This window comes from Geotrypetes seraphini, chromosome 14, assembly GCF_902459505.1.
Source record: "Geotrypetes seraphini chromosome 14, aGeoSer1.1, whole genome shotgun sequence".
In the NCBI taxonomy this organism is placed as follows: domain Eukaryota; kingdom Metazoa; phylum Chordata; class Amphibia; order Gymnophiona; family Dermophiidae; genus Geotrypetes; species Geotrypetes seraphini.
Genome location: NC_047097.1, coordinates 49,437,467 through 49,458,206, shown reverse-complemented (window position 1 = coordinate 49,458,206; position 20,740 = coordinate 49,437,467). Strand labels below are relative to the sequence as shown.

The following is a 20,740-nucleotide window of genomic DNA, read 5'->3' as shown; positions in this document are numbered from 1 at the left end:
CTCAGTTCAGATAGCTAGCACAGAAGCCAACCAGGGGAGGTGGGTGGGTTGTGAGAATAGCTGCCTGCTGTCCCTGGATAATACCTGTTACAGTAAGTAACTGTGCTTTATCCCTGGACAAGCAGGCAGCCTATTCTCACATATGGGTGACCTCCAAGCTAACCAAAAAGGGATGGTGGGAGTGTTGGCAATTTAGGAGAATAAATTTTGTAAAACTGCCTGGCCAAAATGGCCATCCCATCTGGAAAAAGTATTCAGGCAATAATGAGAAGTGAATATATGAACCGAGAACCAAGTGGCAGCTTTGCAGATTTCCTCAATGGAAGTAGATCTGAGAAAGCCACTGATGCCGCCATGGCTCTGACTTTGTGGGCTGTGACTCGACTCTGTAGATGCAGTCCAGCATGAGCATAGCAGAAAGATGTAAGCAGCTAGCCAGTTGGAGATGGTGCGCTTGGAAATCGGATGTCCCAACTTGTTTGGATCGAAGGAGACAAAACATTGAGGAGCAGATCTATGTGGTTGAGTGCACTGCAAGTAGAAAGCCAAAGCACGCTTACATTCCAGAGTATGAAGAGCTGTTTCTCCAGGATGAGAATGAGGCTTTGTAAAAAACACTGGAAGTACAATGGATTGATTGAAATGAAATTCTGAAATCACTTTAGGTAAGAATTTAGGATGAGTATGGAGGACCACCTTGTCATGATGGAATACTAGTACACTAGCACAGCCATTTTAAATGAAATAGCCCCTAAATGAAATAGCAAAAGCTGCGCAAATAAATATAACAAATGGTTTGACTCCAAACTTCTAAAAATGAAACAATTAGTAAGATGACTAGAAAGAATTTGGAAAAAAAACAGGAAAATTGCCAGATCAGAACAGCTGGAGATCCAACATAAAAATCTACAAACAACTGATAAAAGACAAACATAAAGCTTTTTACTCTTTCAAAATCGACTTATCTAGCTCAAAAGGAATCAATACAAAAGAGCTGTTCAACTTGATTATGAATTTATTTGACACCACACACTACACTCAACACATGCACAATATTAAACCACCTTCAGCAAATGAGTTAGCACAGCATTTCGACTCAAAAATTAAAAAACTAAGAAACAACTGTTCGACAAATGACATCAATGAACCCCAAATAGTATTTCATACAAGGAAATGAAATACCAGCAGATGTGATCTGGAGTTCCTTTCAAGATTTAGAATGGAATAATTATATTAAATTATACAACAAATATTCTAAATCATACTGTGTTTTGGACTCATGTCCCCCAGAAATTATGAAGACAGCTCCATTAAACTTTAAACTATCCTTGCTGAATTACCTAACTGATAAACTAAAAAATGGAAAATTCCTCATTAATAATGGTCATATAATAATAACCCCAATTCCAAAAATAGTAAAGAATCATTAGCACTAGTAACCAACTATAGACTAGTAGCATCCATCCCATTTATTGGAAAAATCATGGAAGGATTGGTACATAACCAATTGATGAAATATTTTGATCAATTCTCTCTTCTACATGAGGCTCAATCTGGTTTTATACCTTTGTTCAGCACTGAGACAGTAATTGCGGCTATCTTAGATAATCTGCGTCTCTTGTTCAGTAAGGGCCTTAATGCCCTGATCATGCAATTCGATATGAGCTCTGCCTTTGACTTGATGGACCATGGGAAACTACTACAATGCTTAGATGTAATTGGTATCAGGGAAGAGGTCTTAGACTGGTTTCAGGGTTTCCTTATGTCACGCACCTATCAAGTACATTTCAATTACGATTTCTCTGATACCTGGAGCAATCCATCCGGATTACAGCAGGAGTCACCACTCTCCCCACTGCTTTTCAATGTTTACATGTCCTCATTAGGAGCACAAATGACCCAGGAGCACAAATGACCCAGCTGGGAATAAAATTATTCAGTTATGCAGATCCATCATCCCATTCGCTAACTCTCTTTCGGAAGCTACTCCCAAGGCAACAGAAGCACTAAATCTGATGGAGCAGTGGATGACTGAATTCAGACTGAGACTCAACTCAGAAAAAAACAAAATTTTTCGTAGCCTCCCCAAGCCCATTTGACACCAAAATACCCTATTCAATCTATTATGGGTGTAACACTAGACCAGAGCCTAACCATGAAAGACCAGGTAGCCTCCTTAATTAGAAAGGGTTTTTTCACTCTCTGGAAGCTTCAGTCCATTAGAGCATATTTTGATATGTCAGCATTTAGAATTCAGGTACAATCCCTCGTACTGAGTCAACTTGATTACTGTAATATCGCCTATTTGGCAATTTCCCAAAAAGAATATGCGACGATTACAACTAGTGCAAAATGCAGCAGTCAAGCTGATTTTCGGGCTGAAGAATTTTGATCATGTGACATCTTACTACCAACAGCTGCATTGGCTGCCGATGGAAGCACGTGTGAAGTTTAAGTTTGGTTGTTTTTGATTTAAGGTATATTCGGTCTAGCCCCTAAATATATAACTGACCTTTTCTCTTTCTCAGCCAACAGACATAAGAGAAGCTCACATTTGAACTTTGTTTCCCCTCCAGTTAGAGGATTTAAACTCAAAAGACATCATCAATACCTTTTCTCACATAAGGCAGCACTATGGGGTAAAGATCTAGAACAATTGCTTACGTCTACTACTTATGGGGAATTTAGGAAACGCCTAAAAACATATCTGTTCCTGAAGTATTTAGGCAGCTGACCTGTACAACTCTTTCTCCACAATAACTGATCCTTAGAGCTGTTAATCACTAACTTTTAACTCTGTTAATTTCACTCATTCTGTACCATCTTTTAATCATTGTAAACCGCATAGAACTTCACAGTCCTGCGGTATATAAACTGTTATTATTATTATTTACTTTGATCCTATCCATCTTGAAAGATTACTGATAGAACTTTCTTTTCAATCTGAGCTCCTTTAGGGGCTAAAAAAACATCAAATAAATCAAATAATAGACGAGAGGATGAGAATTTAGATACAAATGATAGTAAGAAGTTTGGATTGGGGGTCAAATTCCTATGACTGTTTTTATTATTCTTACAGCTATCTCTCAATGTAAAACTTATTTCTTTGTATTTCACCTGTATGAAATATTTATATAACCAATATTTTCAAATTTACATATTTTTCTTTAAAACTTGTTTTTTTCTCTTATAAGTTTCTCTTTTCTGTTTACTTAAATTCCCTTTTTTGCAGTCCCATATCTTTCTTCTCTCATTCACAACCCAAATGTGCCTAGTTTCCTCTCATCTAATACTGTTTCACAATGTATTGTTGCCTGTCTCCTCCTTCCACACTCTCCTTCCCATCAGTCCCTAAAGCCATCCCTTGAGTGCAGTGTGACCCAGTAGTTAGATCAACAGCTGAGAAAACATAAGTTACAGTCTATATTCTGCTTCTTCCACAGACCTTCCTTTATAGCCTTGGCCAAGTCACTTCACCTGCCATTGCCTGAGGTTCAAAGAAACTTTCAAGCCCAAAATTAACCCAAATGATTTCCCATAGGTTAGCTGCCTCCTTCATATGTAACTTTGCTATCAATGCAAATTGTGCACAAAAATTTGTTCCCAGGACAGGCATGTTTGTGAAGGCTTTCTAATACTATCAGAACAGTTTCTGACTGTAAGCCCTCTTTGGCAGTAAAACTACTTGATGTATCTGATCTGAGATCAGATGTGGAAAGATGAGCAATTAAATCTGAAATCTTAAGCCCTTCCATCTGTCATCTGGTACAAACCTATATCCTAAGCCTACTCGACTGCTGCAACATTATCTACCTGGGGTCCTTCAAAAAAAAACCATTCAAAGACTCCGCATCATCCAAAATTCGGCAATCCGACTGATCTTTGGGCTGAAAAAATGGGAACACATATCTCCCTACTACCAAAAACTCCACTGGCTACCCATTGAAGCAAAAATCCAGTTCAAGTTTGCCTGTATCTGTTTCAAATCCATTCTTGGTATGGCCCCCTTATACTTGGTTCCCCATTTTTCCTTAAACTGCCCTTCCAGGCCCACCCGCAGAGCCCACCTCTTCAGCCACCCAACTCTAAAGGCCTGCCAATACAAAAGTCACCTAAACAGAACACTTGCCTTCCAAGCAGGTCATCTAAATGACTGGCTGAGCAGAATTATCTCGCACTCCTCATCCTACCTAAACTTCAGGAAATTATTAAAAACTAGCCTATTCAACCGAATTATAACCTAAGCCCTCTCTCCCTACCCCTGCTCCCCAAGTTCTCTTTCCCTTACCTCTCCGCCCTGCCCACCTTACATTTTTCCCCTCATATTTTACCTGTTCCCCGCACACGCATATTTATTGTATCTGTATTCGCTGATTGTAACAATTTGCTGATTGCCCAGCCCTTCTCTGTTGTAAACCGTATTAGCTGATTCTTTGTTGTATCTACATTCACTGATTGTAACTATTCGCTGATTGTCCAGCCCTTCTTTGTTGTGAACCGCCTCGAACTACTACGGCTTTGGCGGTATATAAGAAATAAAATAATAATAATAATTATTATTATTATTTTTCTCCATTCTCTCTAATCCTGACCTCCCTGCAAGTTTATCATTCTCTGGCATCTTTTCCCTATCATCTTCTCCCCTTTTTCCACATCTTTTCTTCAAATACTTTTAAAAAATATAATAAAAGGGTCAGACTGATAGTTCAGTGTATTTGAAAATGTTCAGTTCCCAGGCCAGATCTTTTGCTCGAAAAATTTAAAACTAAACTTAAAACTTTCCTCTTTAAAGATGCTTTCACTCTTTAGCATCAGCCTCCACTTTTTAACTTCCTGATTCATATGTAGTTTTGAAATATCTAACACTTCTTAAGTGATCCCCTCCTATTGTTTTTACCACTCCCCATTTACCGTCTTTTTTTATTAATTTTACTTCGATGTATTTTAAATAACCTCTCCCTCCCCTACTATCCTTTCGTTTCATGTATGTTAATTTAAATTTGTCCAGTATTTTTAACATTTGATAAACTACCATTTTTTATTTGCCTCCTTTAATTGTTTTTATAATTTTTTTATAATGTATTTTTATAGACGGTATTTTTATAGACGGTATATTTTTATAGACGGTATATTTTTATAGACGGTATATCAAAAATAAAGCATCTTGAATCTTGCTCTCTTGATTGACTAGGAATGCTAAAGAAGTTATGTTCACAGTTCCGGGAGGTGAGATGAAGGGAGGGTCCCGTTCATCACACAATGAAGCCACATTAGCAGGGCTTTGGTAACCAACTACCTTTGCTGCAACAAATGGATTGAGTGAGGAAGGGAAGGGATTTAAAACAATTTTTGGGTAATGAGCATTGAAAGCTCCTTAGAGGTTAGCTTGGACTGAGCTGGAAGCCCCCCCCAAAAACCAAAAGACATTTCTGCATTCAGATAATTTAGCGAGAAAGCTCATGCAAAGAACATGAGATTTTGTTACATTAATATGAATTCTTCTCTTACTTTAGGCAGATAGCCCAGTAATTTTGCAGCATGCTTCTTAAGGAGCTTCTGTCTTTCTTCTTCAACGATTGCATGATGGAGGGCTTCTCTTCTTTCCTCCTCCTTCTTTTCTTCAAGTTCACGCTCCTGAATGAAAAGTAATTGTCAGGTAAAAAACAACCTTTATTATACTGTGTGAAGAAGAATACCTTTCAAGCAACACTTTCCTCAGCTATCTCAATTGAAAAAGAAAAACAAACTATATTTCCGAGAACAAATTTAAAATATACATGCTTGCATTTTACTCTGTTATAGCAGTCACCTGCCCACAAGCAGAATGCAAACAGAATCCAGTGATACAGGCAAACTACATTTTACAAGCTGCTAAAAGGATCAAAGTGTGGAGGGTGGTCATTTTAACAGACCTATCAATTTCGATTTATACTTTTTTATGACATATCTGCACAGGAAAAATAAAGCAAGAAAAATCACTTTGCTAGCCCTTAGAGTTACTTAATGTCTCATAACAAATGGTTAAAAACAAAAACCCGATCCCTTTAAAAAGTGAGTATCCCTTCATGATATGCAATGAAAAATCACTTTCGTACAATTTGAATTTTGTAAAATTACAGCAAAATAAATTGACTTGCAGGTCAACACCTACAGCTGAAGCACCTAACATTTGTGTTAATGTTCTTAAATCAGTCATATAGGACTAAGGGCTCCTTTTACGAAGGTGCGCTAGGACTTTAATGCGGGGAATAGCGCACGCTAGACCTTAACGCCAGCACTGAGCTGGCTTTAGTTCTAGAAGCGTACCACGCGGTGTAGCGCATGGTAATTCCCTGCGTGCGCTAAAAACGCTAGCACACCTTAGTAAAAGGAGCCCTAAGTGAACTGTTTGTCCTCAGAAAGATAGTACACTTTTGGCTGTACACAAGAGAGATTCCAAATGGGCATTTTAAAACTATATGCATACATTTCATTTATGCAGTTGCACACATATCTTATCCTTTTTTGGTTCCTGCACCCCTCAAACTGATCCTAAACCACATGTCTATTAGAGACTGACAGCTTATTGTTAGCTGCTAAACTAGCTACTAACATGTCACTAAAATTACAGTGGTTCCAGTTATACTATCAACAGCTGTACTAATAACTGCTTCTTGTTCAATCCCAACTGTACAATCCTTTAAAACTTTGTTATAAACAGTATTTTTAAAAGAAGCATTCGGACAAGATTTAAATCAGTCTGATATTAATCATATATTCTGAATGTTCTAGATCTTCAGCTAGCGGTCTTGTGAAAATATAAAGCTCAATGATAATTATATGATTTTATTTAGGAGTGAATGTTTTTTTGTAAGAGTGAATGTTCCTTACTATGCTTGTTGTTTATATGGATTAGGTCTATACTATCTAATAATGGATTTCCTTTTTATATTTGTTTTATTTTTATTAAATTTTGTAAACCCCTTGGACCAGTAAAATGAATGAATGGTATAACAAGTTTAATAAACTATAAACCATAAACCACTTTATTCTGGGACCAGTGGGTTATTTCCGTCTACCCGTCAAAATTTGTAGGAAGCCCCAAAACTTCAGAGACTTTAACCCCTCCCCCTCATCACTGTGCATGCTCTTCAGCTTTTCAGTTCTTCCTAGAGGCCGGACTGCAGGATCTTATCTTTTCTGCTCATGTTTAATTTCATGGTATTTCAGTATTTTTCATTCGAAGTTTTCGTCCTCATGCAGTGGAGGTTCCCTGCAGGGACATCCTTGACTGCAGTAGTTTGTAGACCTTTGGGTAAAAGTCTGTTTCTGGGGGGGGTTCCCTGCTTGTCAGTAAGCCCCCTGGACAGTCTGCACATCAGATCGGGGTTCGGGGACCATTCCCTTGGAAGCTTGCTTACCCCAGGTTCGTCCACTGTATAGAGTGCAGGATGAGTGGTTCCGTGGAGGTGCGATCGAAGCCAGACTGCGTTCCTTTGCCAGGCGTCTGCATGGCATGTCCGAGGATGGCAGAGGTTTCCAGCAGTGGTGGTCAGGCCAGTGGGGCAGTCAGAAGACTTGAAATCCAGATTTCCAGTTCGCTAAGGCAAAGGATCTCCCTGTGAGCTTATTCAGCTCTGTCTGCAGTTTCTCTCATTCAGCACTTGTCACAGTGAGTACAGGCTGCAGTATTTCCTGTCAGCATATATTTCTTCGAGTACAAGCTAACAGCTTGAATCAGAGATTTGGGGGGTCTTTAAAAGGGGGGTTTTAGGTGGTTTCCCTGCATGGCCTACCTCCCCCCCCTTAAAATCCTAAAATGGTTTTTGAAAGTTCTCTGTGGTTTTACCAGGCTATTTTTACTCAAAACAGGTCCTCATTGGCCATCTTGGATTTTTCCAGATTTGATTTTAAAGTTATTTTTTATACTTGCCAGCTTCATTTTTGAAAGAAAACCACATAGATGACCTCCCCATGGCTGGATGTTATGGATTCATGCCTCATTTGCGGTGGATGGCTGTCGGATGCGGCCCGCGAGGTGTGCCTTTGGCTTCCAGGGAGTTCTTTGCCCGGATATGGTGCCTTCAGCCTCCAGGGAGGGTATTCATGCGTCTTCTGCCCCGACACCCACGAAAATGGCGACAGGGAGAACTGGGGAGTGTGTTGGTGATGTTTCGGCAAAATGCAAGCACAGCTCCAGCAATAAACCTCACAAATCTTCCAAGCATTCCAAATCTGAGGTGCAGAGGTCGGCTCCCACCACGGAGGATGGTTTTCCCCCAGAATTTGTGAATATGCTTTAATCAGTCTCTGCACATTTCCCTTCCAACGGCATCTGTGCCGGTCATAGGGACCCCTGCGCAGGTGGACCAGGGTCTTCCTGCCTTCCTGCAGGGGTATTGGTGAGTAAGACGGTGGTGCCCGCAGTTGTGCCAGACACTGTTTCCATACCTCTGCATTTGAGAGGCACTGATATGGCGAATCTGGTGGATCTCTAGGATCTGGACCTGTGCAGAGCCAGTGATTTGGGGGAGGACCCCACTGTGTGTAGATTCTTCAAACTTGCACACCTTGTGGATTTAATCTCTGAATCTCTGCAGAAATTGAAGCTGCAGACAGACCAGCCGGTCACTGCTGAATGTTCCCTCAATCTGCTCTTTTCTTGATCATCCTGACCTTGTTCAGATTCATACAGATATCTGAGACTCCTGAGGGTCCCTTCAAATGTGCTTGAACCATGATGTGGCTTTATCCTATGGCGGATGGCTTTAACAAGTGCTTTACTTCCCCGAAAGTGGGTTCTTCAGGGGTGCAGGTCACCAAGCGCACATCTCTCCCCAGTGATGGGGGGGGGGGGGGGTGATCCTAAAGGATATCCAGGACCAATGTTTGATTTTATCCTTAAGCATCTGTTTGATTCAGTTCTCGGCATGCCATTTTAAACTGCACCATGATCCTGACACTGTGGTGCTTTGTGATTTGGATTTTCTCATCTCTGGAGTAGATTACATGGTAGATGCCTTGTACAATATCTTGAAAGTTTTCACCAAGCTTGGCACTTATTCTGTTTCGGCTCGCAGAATGCTCTGGATCCAGCTGTTCGGCCAGGGTCTGGATAACCTTATGGCCAGTGTGCAGGATCACAGGCCCAAGGCATTGCCTGGGAGCAGGTTCCGCCCATCTAAGAGTTCTGGGAGGTTTACTTTTCGTCCCTTCCGGCAGTCTTGTCAGAACTCAGGTCCTTCCACGGAACAATGATCCTCTTCGTCTGCCAGACCAAACTTTGGTGGGTCTTGACAGCAGCAGTTTGCAGCAAGTTGGCCGGTGGCTCCCACTAGGAGACAGTTCTGATACCAGACCACAGTCTTCTTCTCCACACATCGGGGGGGAGGTTGTCAGCATTTCTGGCAGATTGGCAGGCCATCACCTCCAACTGCTGGGTTCTAGAGGTTCTCAGAGATGGCTACAAATTGGAGTTTCGCTGTCCTCTGACTGAGTATTTTCTGGATTCCCCTGTGGGCCGTCCTGAGAAAGTGGTTCGTGTGCAGGCCACAGTTTGCAAACTTTTGAATATTGCAGCCATAGAACTCGTACCAGAGCGAAACTCGGGCTCTGAGAGATACTCAATATACTTCATCATTCCAAAGAAAGGATCCAATGAATGGAGATGAATTCTGGACCTCAAGGCAGACAGTGCAGCTTTGAAAGTCCCTCGCTTCCTCATGGAAATGGTGCACTCAGTGATAGCGTCAGTGGCGCCAGGGGTGTTTCTTGCCTCCTTAGATCAGATGGAGGCTTATCTCCACATTACCATTTTTCCAGACCACAGGCAACATTTCCAGTTTGCCGTGCTGCTCTTTGGATTGGCGAAGGCACCTTGGACCTTCATTAAAGTGATGGTGGCGGCAGCCCATCTTCGCACCCTGGGTGTCCTGGTTCACCCTTATCTGGATGACTGGCTGATCAGAGCTCATTTGCTGTCCAAGGGGCGTCAGGCTGTCCATCAGGTGGTTCAGTTCCTGCTACACCTGGGCTAGGTGATCAACTTCAGGAAGAGTCACCTCGAGTCCACCCAAGATTTGGAGTACCTGGGAGTTTTGCTCGTGTCCCATAAGGAGAAGCTACAACAGGTTATCAGGGAACTTCTGGCCACTCCGGTCCTGACGGCATGGCAGTACCTTAAAGTTCAGGGGACTATAGTGGCAAACGAATGATATGTTCCCTTGGGCCAGAGCCCGTCTGTATCAACTGCAGGAGGCTCTTTCGCACTGGAATCCACAGTGGGACCTGTTACATGCACCCCTGCCCTGGATATCGATGGTGCGCAACAGTCTAGTGTGGTAGTTGTGTCCTCTTGCTTAACCAGGGACTTCCCCTCTGCATCTCGGATTGGGTGATCCTGTCTACGGATGCAAGTCTCAAAGGCTGGGAAGCAGTGGACATGATTGTCCCTGTTCAGGACCTGTAGGCACCCTCAGAGCACAAGTGGTAGATCAATTGTCTGGAACTGCGAGCAATTCAACTGGCCCTTCTTTACTTTGAGGGTTGTCTCTGTCATCGAGCTGTCCGTGTATTCTCGGACAATGCCAATGAAACTTATGGGCTTACATCAGTGGACAGGGGGGCACAAGGAGTCTGAATGTGGAGGCCCAGCTGCTCTTTTGCTGGGCAGAGAGACACCTTGTAGAGCTGTCTGCGGCACACATAGCAGGAGTAGACAAAGTTCAAGCAGACTTTCTCAGTCATTAGAAGCTGGACCCCGGAGAGTGGTCACTCTTTTAACGTGTATTTGATTGCATAGTGGATCAATGGGGGTGCCCCACGTTTGACCTCATTGCAAATGCTGCCAACAAGAAAGCCAATCAGTTCTTCAGTCGTCGTTGAGAGGCCAGCAGCGAAGGCCTGGACACTCTGGTTCAACCCTGGCCACAGAAAGGTCTTCTTTATGTCTTGGGTCCGATTGCGATGCAGGATCCGGACCACTTTGGCTTTACGGCAATGCTCTTGAGCATGTGGCCTAGTGTAGCTGGGGCTATTCTTTGACAGTGATTGCTTCACAGCAAACGGAAGTCCACAGTGGCAGCCTATATGAAGGCTTGGAGGTGTTACCCCGAGACAGATGGACCTTTCTCTTCCATCAAATCCTCGGGTCTTGGAGTTTCTGCCGGATGGCCTGAAGAAAGGTGTAGAAGTAGCTTCGCTCCAAGTACAGATTGCTGGTCTTTCATGTATGGGCCCTCCTTCCCTGAGGGGCTCCTTGGCAGTTCCATCCAGGATGTGATTTGTTTTCTGTGGGGCGAGCTACAACTAAGGCCTCCCTTGTGCCTTCCCTGTCCGACCTGAAAGCTTAATCTGGTTCTTCACTCTTTGGTTCGTCCTCCGTATAAGCTTCTAGAACAGGCATCTCTGATGGATCTCACGATCAAGATGGTCTTTCTGGTGGCTATTACCTCAGTCCACAGGGTTTCGGAGCTTCAGGCTCTCTCCTACAGGGATCCCTTTCTGTGTATTATGGATTCCGCTGTGATGATGCATACTGTTCCTTCTTTTCTTCTAAAAGTAGTTCCACTTTCCATGTGAATCGGTTCCTGCTTTTGCTTCCTCTTGTTTGAAGGAGAAGAACTGGGTGTTGCAGTCCTTGATGTGCACAGAAATTTATTACGGTATCAGGAGGTCACTAATGAGTTTTGCCTCTCTGACCACCTGTTTTGGTGGTCCTTCCCATAGACAGAAGCCAGCTTCTAAGCCTACCATTTCCAAGTGGATTCGCATGGCCATTTCTGCGGCTTAGGTGGCAGCCAGAAAGAATCCCCTCCTTGGAGTATGGGCTCATTCAACCAGAGGTATTTCATCCTCTTGAGCACAGTCGTTGGCTGTTTCTCTGGACGAGATTTGCAGGGCCACTACCTGGTCCTCCTTGCATATTTTTCCAAGTTTCCAAGTTTATTTAAAATTTTATAAAATCGCTTTTTCATAAATTCAAAGAAATGTACAATAGTAAAAAACAGAAAAAGAAAAAGGGGAGACAGACAATTTTTGGAACAATATTGAATTACTGAAACAGAGAGGGAGTTATGGGGAAGAATACAATCGGTATAGGAAAGAGAATGAAAAGGGAAAAAACAGGGGAATAGCATAGGTGGTTATATACCTTTGTAAGGGTCAGTACAGAGGTGAATTATTCAAAGGTGTCCCTAAATAGGCAACTTTTTAATTTCCCTTTAAACTTATCAAAGGTTTTTCCTCCCTTGCCTGGGACAGTAATAGGTTCCAAATTTGAGGGACTATAACTGAAAAATGCATGTTGCGCCTGGTGTTGATTGTTCTCAAGGATGGAATAGTTAGAAAGTTTTTGTCCTCGGATTGTAGAGTACGAAATAGAATGTAAAAGATAATTATTCTATCTAGTAATAATGGGATCGATGTGGCAGCCAAACAGGATGTTGCTTTTGGTGCCTTTGTTTTGACAGCGGGCTCATCAGTCCCCCCTGAATTTTCAAGACTGCTTTGTTATGTCCCACTGGTCCCAGAATAAAGTGGGATTGTACAAGAACAAAAGATTAGATTCTTGCCTCTGCTAATCTTCTTTCTTGTAAATCCACACTTTATTCCGGGAACCCCCCCCCCCCCCCCATACTTGCTGATTTACCGACTGTTTGCCTTTCCAAGTACTGGTAAACTGGATTTCTGTTTTCTGTCCAGCCTTCATAAGAGTACCATCAGAATGGGTTTAGCACTTAGTTTGGGGGGGTCTCTAGTTCAGGCACCTGCTTCAGACAGTGCAGACTGTCTCCCTATAGCACTGTTTTATCATTCAGATTTCCAAAGTTTCATAACCTGTTATTTTGTTTTTTATTGTTGCATTTGAGCAGAATTGATTTAATTGCCAGGGAGTTTCTCCATTACCCTCTCTCTTGTTATTATCCTCTACAGATGTTCCTGGCTGCTTTAAGACTGACTAGTAAGCTGAGGAGCATGCACAGTGATGAGGTATGAGGGGGAGAGGTTAAAACCTCTGAAGTTTTGAGGCTTCCTTCAGATCCTGGTGGGTAGACGGAAATAACCCACTGGTCCCAGAATAAATTGTGGATTTACAAGAAAGAAGATTAGCAAAGGTAAGAACCTAATTTTTCATTTCCCTTTGTCTAGAATTTTCAATAAATTGCCTCAGATTTCAAGATCCTTCTCCGCACCCCATCTGACTTCTTCCTGCATCTCCTGAGGTGTAGATACCACTCATTAAGAACCCCTGCTATTGTTTATTACTCTGTAAACATACATATGTGAAAAGAAACTTGGTATTCAAAGACAATGTATGCAGCAGAGATAAGATCAGCTTGATTTGTGCAAAATGCATGAAAATGTATCATCCATGGGATAATTGTATAGCATGCTCCCTGTGGAAAGTTCTTTTATATAAATATATGCATACATAAAGAATGCATCTACTTTTTTGTGATCTGCATATGGGTATTCCCAGAGGGGCATGAAATTTAGGCACAGTTCTGATGTATATAAACAACTTATAAAATATGTGGGTCCACACATGCAATACATGCATTGCACATATTTGAAGCAAGTGCAATTTTGTGTGCAAGTATTTGTCTGCTCTTGGAGCCGGTAATGGGTATCTATATTATCAAAGGCACATAGGCAGAAGAAAAGTAGGAAATAAGTGTGTATTTAAGTGCTAGCATATCCAGTAGGCATTTCATTAAGCAACCCATTGAAAAAATTAATAAATAGCAACACTTGGGAGTTTGAATATGAAATCAGTTAAGTTTTTATCTCTCATTCTTATTTTCAATTCTCTGTTTCCTTTTTTTTGTTCTTTAAACTTCCTAATATTTCCAATATCCAAATCCATAGCCTTGAACTGCCATTCTCTATATACTCCCCCCCTCCCATACTATCAATTACCTTCCTCTTATTCTCATTCCCTCATCAGCTCCAAATCTTTCCCTGTTATTCAACTCCTCCTGGCATCCAACCCCTTTCTACTCTTAACCTCTACCTACTTTTCCATTGCCTCCATGCTAGCTCCATTTTCATAATCTCTCACTGTGGCTTCCATAGTTTCCTTGTCCCTTTGCACTTTCTCTCAGAATGTTTACCAGTTTTTCAAGGTACTTTATATTCCTCCCTACAGACACCCCTTATCCCCAACATCTGCTTACTTCTAATACTATTCCCTCTTTCTGCTCCTTCCATTCAGACACCCTTCTTCTTGCCCCCTCCCTTGACTTTTCCCCTCTTGCCCTGTGAAAAATCAAACTACTTCTGTGGTTTGCAGGATGTAGTTAGGAAGCCAAGCGCTAAATATTTTTCCCCACTTTTAGTCTATTAAAAAAATGCTTGGTACATAAGGCCCTGTGTGTATTCAAGTTTCAGATGAAGCATAATAAAATCAAAAGGAACTGGAAGATTTCTAAATAAAACTGGACTTTTAAATTTATTTATTATAAGCCATTCATGAAATACCAAGGCAATATTTAGTTGAGTAGTTTGGCCCCAAGGCAGTAGGACATAACATCAGATTAAATGTGTATCCAACTGCCAGCCTGAGGGATGTATGGGAGGGGGATCGAGTGTGACTAACTTGTAATGGCATGTTCAGCCTGGGAGGATAGAAAGGATGGAGAACTGAGGGAAGAAAGGAAAAAGGGAAATAAACTACTGCCTGATACAGCTGCCTTAGTTATCACCTTTTAGACCTAGTCTTGAAAACAAATGTGAAACATTCATGCTCACTAGGCTCTGTTTCAGATTAAATCCTCATAAAAGGCCTCAACCTGAATAAAGCACAAGTTTGTTTTACCTTTTCTGCCAAGAATTCTAAGCGACGATCCTCAAGTAGTTTTTCTACGGCTCTCTTGTGTTCCAGCTGTTTCATGCGACGTTTTTGAGAATTCATCTGTTCAATACGATCGTCTTCTGCAAACTTAGCTAGCATGGCTTCTCTGAAAGCTTCATCTTCTTCTTTGTTTTGCTGTTTCTGTCTCTGCTTCCAGATCATTTGTTCATGGAAAGTTTTTTGCAGATCCAGACGTGTTCTAATTTTCTTCTCCATTTCTTCCTAAAAAAATGGTGCCAATTTAGAAATGTGAGACTTGACTGGTATATTACAATGCTTTATGTGTCATGTAAACTAGCGAAAAACCTTTACGGGATAATAAAAACTAAAATGCATTCAAACTATGCAAAACTACATTCATCATATTTAATAGATTCCCCAGGCATACATGTAACTCTATGAGTAGCTTCATACCCATCTTTATGGTGTGAAAAAGGCACAACAAAGCAACCTCACTACAGGAAGCATGAACATATTACAAATTAGATAAGGGCAAGGTTATCACTTCCATGTGAGGCAAGCAACTGTCAACTTAAGATCTCTAATTGGACAAATAAAAAGAAATGAAGTCTTGACAGCCATTTTGAAACTATTAGCGGCAGGTGCAACAGCAGTAGAGGGCAGGAAACACTGGAGATCTTTCCTGTCCCCGAAGAGACCACTAGACCACCAGGTTTATAAGGTACATACGGGGAGGGTGGCCTGTTCCCCATTACTGCGGTATCAGTTACTGTTCACGCGGCAATACAGTGAACAGTCTACCAGTACTGTGGTAATACTTGCATTCTTTTGACACAGTCCTCATTATCGCAGCATCATCGCAGTAATGGCTACTGTGTCACTCTCCATGCAGTGATCACTAGATGTCAGATGATCATACACCGTCATATCAGAAACACTTTCCCTGTACTAAGTCCAGTATAGCCACATCATGTATGGGTTCTATTACCAACTGCTAGAACAGACTGAAAAAACTGGGAGTGAAACTTTTTAGTTATGCTGACGATATCACAGTTATAATTCCATGCCCCTCTTTACTCTCTAATATTACTCACACTATTGCCAAGTAATTGAATTAATCAAAGATTGGATGTTAGAATTCAGATTAAAACTGAATTCTGAAACAACTAAATTCTTTTTTGCTTTGCCCTGTCAGAATTCATATGAGGATTCTATTACTATTAAGACTGTGCAATATCCAGTTTGCTCTTCAGTTAAAATATTGGGAGTTACTTTGGATCAGAATTTGACTAAGCAACAAGTTGGCATGGTAGTTTCACAAGTCTTTCCATATTTTATGGAAACTGCAGACTGTCAAGAGCTTATTTTGATATTGCAGTATTTAAGTCATTGGTTCAATAGTTGGTATTGGGACGCCTAGACTACTATAATATACTTTATCTAGCAGGGGTAAAAAAGAATATTTCTAGATTGCGACTCTTACAGAACACAGCGGTGAGAATGATCTATAGTTTGAAAAAAAGTGATCACTTATCTCCCTTTTATCACGAATTGCATTAGCTATCCTTGAAGGCCCATATCAACTTCAAGTTTGGTTGTATTTATTACAGAATTGTAACAGGTCAGGCACCCTCATATCTGTTAAATGTTAGCTTGTGCTCTTTTTGTCTACCCATCAGTGAAAGGTTGCAAGTTTAAAAGATATCATGAATGTACATGGTTACATCAGGCTGCTCTCTGGGATAAATATTTTAAACAACTAATCTCTGCATCTATCTCATACTTGGATTTCAGAAGGCATTTAAAGACTTAGGGCTCCTTTTACGAAGCCACATTAGCGGTTTAACGCGCGTAATAGCGCACGCTAATTTGTTGGCCGCGCTAGCCGCTACCGCCTCCTCTTGAATAGGCGGTAGTTTTTCGGCTAGCGCAGGGATTAGCATGCACTAAAAAGTTGCATGTGATAAAGCCGCTAATGCGGCTTCGTAAAAGGAGCCCTTACTTATTCTCTAGATTTCTGAGTAATTAATTTTTTAAAAGTTCCATTTATGATTTAAGTTAATCTTTTGTAAACCACATAGATCCTCACGATTATGCGGTCTATAAGTTGATTTTATGTTATGTTCTTGCAGAGAATTTAGACTCTTCCTACTTCTAGAAGACCCTGCAATAGGGATACCCCAATCAACATCTGGCATATTAAAATCACTTATTAGTAATATGTCTCCTTTCACACCTATATTCTGAATGTCTACTATTAAGTTTCTATCCACTTCTTTCTATGACAGAGGCCTATATATCAAACCAAAGTAATTATATTTTTCATTCTCTCTTTCCAGATTGATCCACAGTGCTTCTTCCTTACCCTGCAGAGCTTACAATTGTGTAGCTTTAATATGATCTTTAACTTATAATGCCACTCCCCCTCCTTTTCTGCTTATCTTGTCTTTCCTGAACAGATTATAGCCCGGTATAACAATATCCCAATCATGGTTCTCTATGAACCATGTTTCTGTGATTGCCACTAAATCCTACTCAGCCTCTAGATCCAGAACCTTGTTTCCCATACTTTGAGCAGTAGTATATACTGCTTTTCAGACATTGCCCCCCTTTTCCCATTTGTGGGATTCCATCCTCCGATGTTGAGGATCCTTGACAGCGGAGCTGCCATCAACTGGCATTGTATTTTTTGGGGTAATGGCAGAGAATACTAGTGTTGCCCGATTCACGATTCGAATCGATTCACCGATTCACTTCAGGTGAATCGATTCAAATCGATTTAAAAACAATAAAAATCAGCCTCCCAATTCGGTGACTGACCTTCCCCCCTCGCCTCCTAAAGCAAGAGCGGCAGCGCTGCCTCTTGCTGACCGGCCGCTGCCGCTCCTGCTTTAGAGGGTCAGTCGGAAAGTGCTGGTGTCCGACTTCCCCCTGGGCCTCCCGCTGGTGTCCGGCTTCCCCCCTGGCTTCCCGCACATCCATTTACCTAATATCAGCAGCCTGCAGAGAAGATCGCCGGTGCTAGCGATCTTTGCAAGCTGCCATAGGCCTTCGGAGCCGTTTCCTCTGTCGCGATCCTGCCTCTGACTCAGAGGAGGAGCAGGGTTGCAGCAGAGGGAAGACAGCTCCGAAGACTTATGGCAGCTTGCAAAGATTGCTAGCACCAGCGATCTTCTCTGCAGGCTGATGATATTAGGTACATGGATGTGCGGGAGGTCAGGGGGAACACGCAGGCCTTCTGTGGGGGGGAGGGGGGTGCAGTCCTTCAGGGGAGGGTACAGGCATTCAGGGGGGACAGGTAGACCTTCAGGGTTGGGGTGCAGGCCTTCAGGGGTGGGGTGCAGGCCTTTGGGGGGGTGCAGACCTTTGGGGTGGTGGCACAGAGAAAAAAGAATGAAGGAGACCCTGGCAAGCAAGTTATCAAAAGACAACCAGAGCCTGGGACCAACAAGATTTGTATAATGACCAGACAACAAAAGGTAGAAAAAATAATTTTATTTTCTGTTTTGTGATTATAATATGTCAGATTTGAAACTTGTATCCTGTCAGAGCTGGTCTTAGACCACAAACGTGAGCCAGGATTTAACAGAAAGAGGAAAAGTCTTTTTTGTTAGAAGGCAAAGGGGGTGAAGAGGCTATAAAATAAATCCACCAGGATGTTTGAAAAACAAAACACCAACTTGGGCAGGAAAATCGAATCGAATCGAATAAAAAAAAATAAATAAAATAAATCGATTCAATAGGCTGAATCGAATCGAAATTTTTTTTCCTGAATCGGGCAGAACTAGTGGCCAAAGGTCTCCCTGTCCCACTTAGGGATGGGATACAGACATACCATAGACTGAGCCACCCGAAAGGGAGTGCCTGGAAATTTCCACTGCATCTGAATCACATCTCCAAAATGTTGATATATTGGAAATGATTTTGAAACCCTTCTAATCCCCTTAAGTAGCAGATCTACTTCCACACAGTCTCCTTTGGCTCCTCCTCAAAATGCAAAACCTACCACAACACAATGAGCACCTGGAGCTCCCCTGGATGAAAAATAAGAACTATTGAGGAGTCCTCTCCTGGAGGCAGCTCTTTCATCCAATCTTCTGATGCTCTAGAATCTTCCTGGCCCAACCCCAGACCAATTCCTGTCATCATCAGAAAAACGATCCTCCTCCACCAAATCTTCCCTCTTCCAGGACAACCCTTGGTGTTTTGGAGGAGGAGGAGGAGGCTGTAACACCAGAGTAGTAGTTGGGGGCTGTGGCAGAAACACTAAGGTTCATAGAGTAAAAATAGGAGAAACAACTGAATTCTGCATACAGAAGGTCCTATACATAGTTAAAACAAAATCAGGAGTAAACCCTACCAAAGAGACACTCACCAAAGAACTAGGAGCTTGTTCAGTCCCAGTGAGGGCTGAAAGCTCAAATCAGGGAGGCTGATCCAAAACCACTATGTCTGAGGCCGTTGATAACATGATGATGGTGGTGGCGGCTTCCAAACAAAAAAACCACTACCATTACAGGATCGCTGATCCCTACAGCTGTATGGGAAGCCTCTGAAGGTCCTTACATTGTGTCCTGCCTCCTGACAGTCCCTGGACACACTGAGTAATATTTACAGGCACCTGATGTGTCTACTCCCCAACGGGAGCACTTTAAACATTTTTTGAGCTGCTCCCCGCATGTCATGGGAGAAACCGAAACAAGCAGCATGGCAAAACTGACAGAAGCACACCAAGCAAGGCAAAGCTACCAAGAACTTTCAAGGAAAGGTTAGGCTTTGGAGGCTACTTACTCCCAGCCAAAATCAAAGGCCTTGATGGTGTGTGTTTTTTTGTGTTTTTTTTAACTTTGACAGAGCCCCACAGACTCTCAAGGCTGCTGCCTGTGAAAAATCACAGATCAAAGATGTTTTCTCAGTGAGAAAGGATCTTATTTTAGATCTGGAAATGAACAGACCTAGCACAGACTTACCACCTCTGCCTGCTGGAGACTGAAAATAGACAGACTCTAGGGGCACTGCACAGCCCACTTATAGATACATTAGAAGTCAGGAATTTTATCTATCTATTTAATTCGTTTTCTATCCCGTTGTCCCCCAAAGAGCTCAGAATGAGTTACAGGTTAAAAATACACAGTATACAGTTAACAGGTTATGATTTGTACTGGATTTGCCATAATTTTCAGTCTTCACCTGCTGACAGAGGTGCAGAAACCCATTCATCTCTGCCGGTCTAGAAGGACGCTATAGAATATGATTATTGGAGTTTAATTAAGAAAATCTCAGCAGGAGGGAGGGCATAAAAAATAAATGAGGGAGGCCATGTTGGAGAATCACCTAGAGTGTTTAAGTACCCTTGCACTGACCATTTTGCTGCAGAGGACTATTGAGTATCTTTGATATACTGCAAAGCTACAAAGCTCTAAGGGTCAATGCAGAAAGCTTGCATTAGAGTTGTTCATCAATGGCTTAGTGCTGGCTTCTAATGCAAACTGAATACCCAATTTTTGTTTACCAATGCAGTAAACAAATTATATGCAAATAGGCTTGTACACTAATCAGGGAGAATGAACTGGGGCATGCATACAAGGTTCTGTACTAAGGGTAGTTAGTGCTGAACCCATGTCTGAACAGAAAAGCATACATCTGTACATGTGCTGGAATGCAATTTTGACATAAAGCACAGTTACCATAACAGGTGTTATCCAGGGACAGAAGGCAGATATTCTCACTGATGGATGACGTCACCGACGTCCCCAACATGGACACTTGAAAAGCACGCGGTCCCTCAGTTAAGATAAGCCAGCTAAGAAGCCAACCTGGGGAGGTGGGAGGGTTGTGAGAATATCTGCCTGCTGTCCCTGGATAATACCTGTTTCGGTAAGTAACTGTGCTTTATCCCAGGAGAAGCAGGCAGGCAGCATATTCTCACTGATGGGTGACCTCCAA

The 20,740-nt window shown here is 42.0% G+C and overlaps 1 protein-coding gene across 1 annotated transcript in view; it reads right to left on the bottom strand.

The window, feature by feature from the left end:
- The window catches only part of MNS1 (meiosis specific nuclear structural 1), a 122,058-nt gene that overhangs the window by 26,602 nt on the left and 74,716 nt on the right, over positions 1–20,740 (bottom strand). The window contains exons 8-9 of the mRNA XM_033920494.1: positions 14,798–15,055; positions 5,509–5,634 (exon numbers count right to left, since the gene is read on the bottom strand). Coding sequence (XP_033776385.1) covers positions 5,509–5,634; positions 14,798–15,055 — 384 coding nt within the window. The remainder of the gene's footprint in view (positions 1–5,508; positions 5,635–14,797; positions 15,056–20,740) is intronic.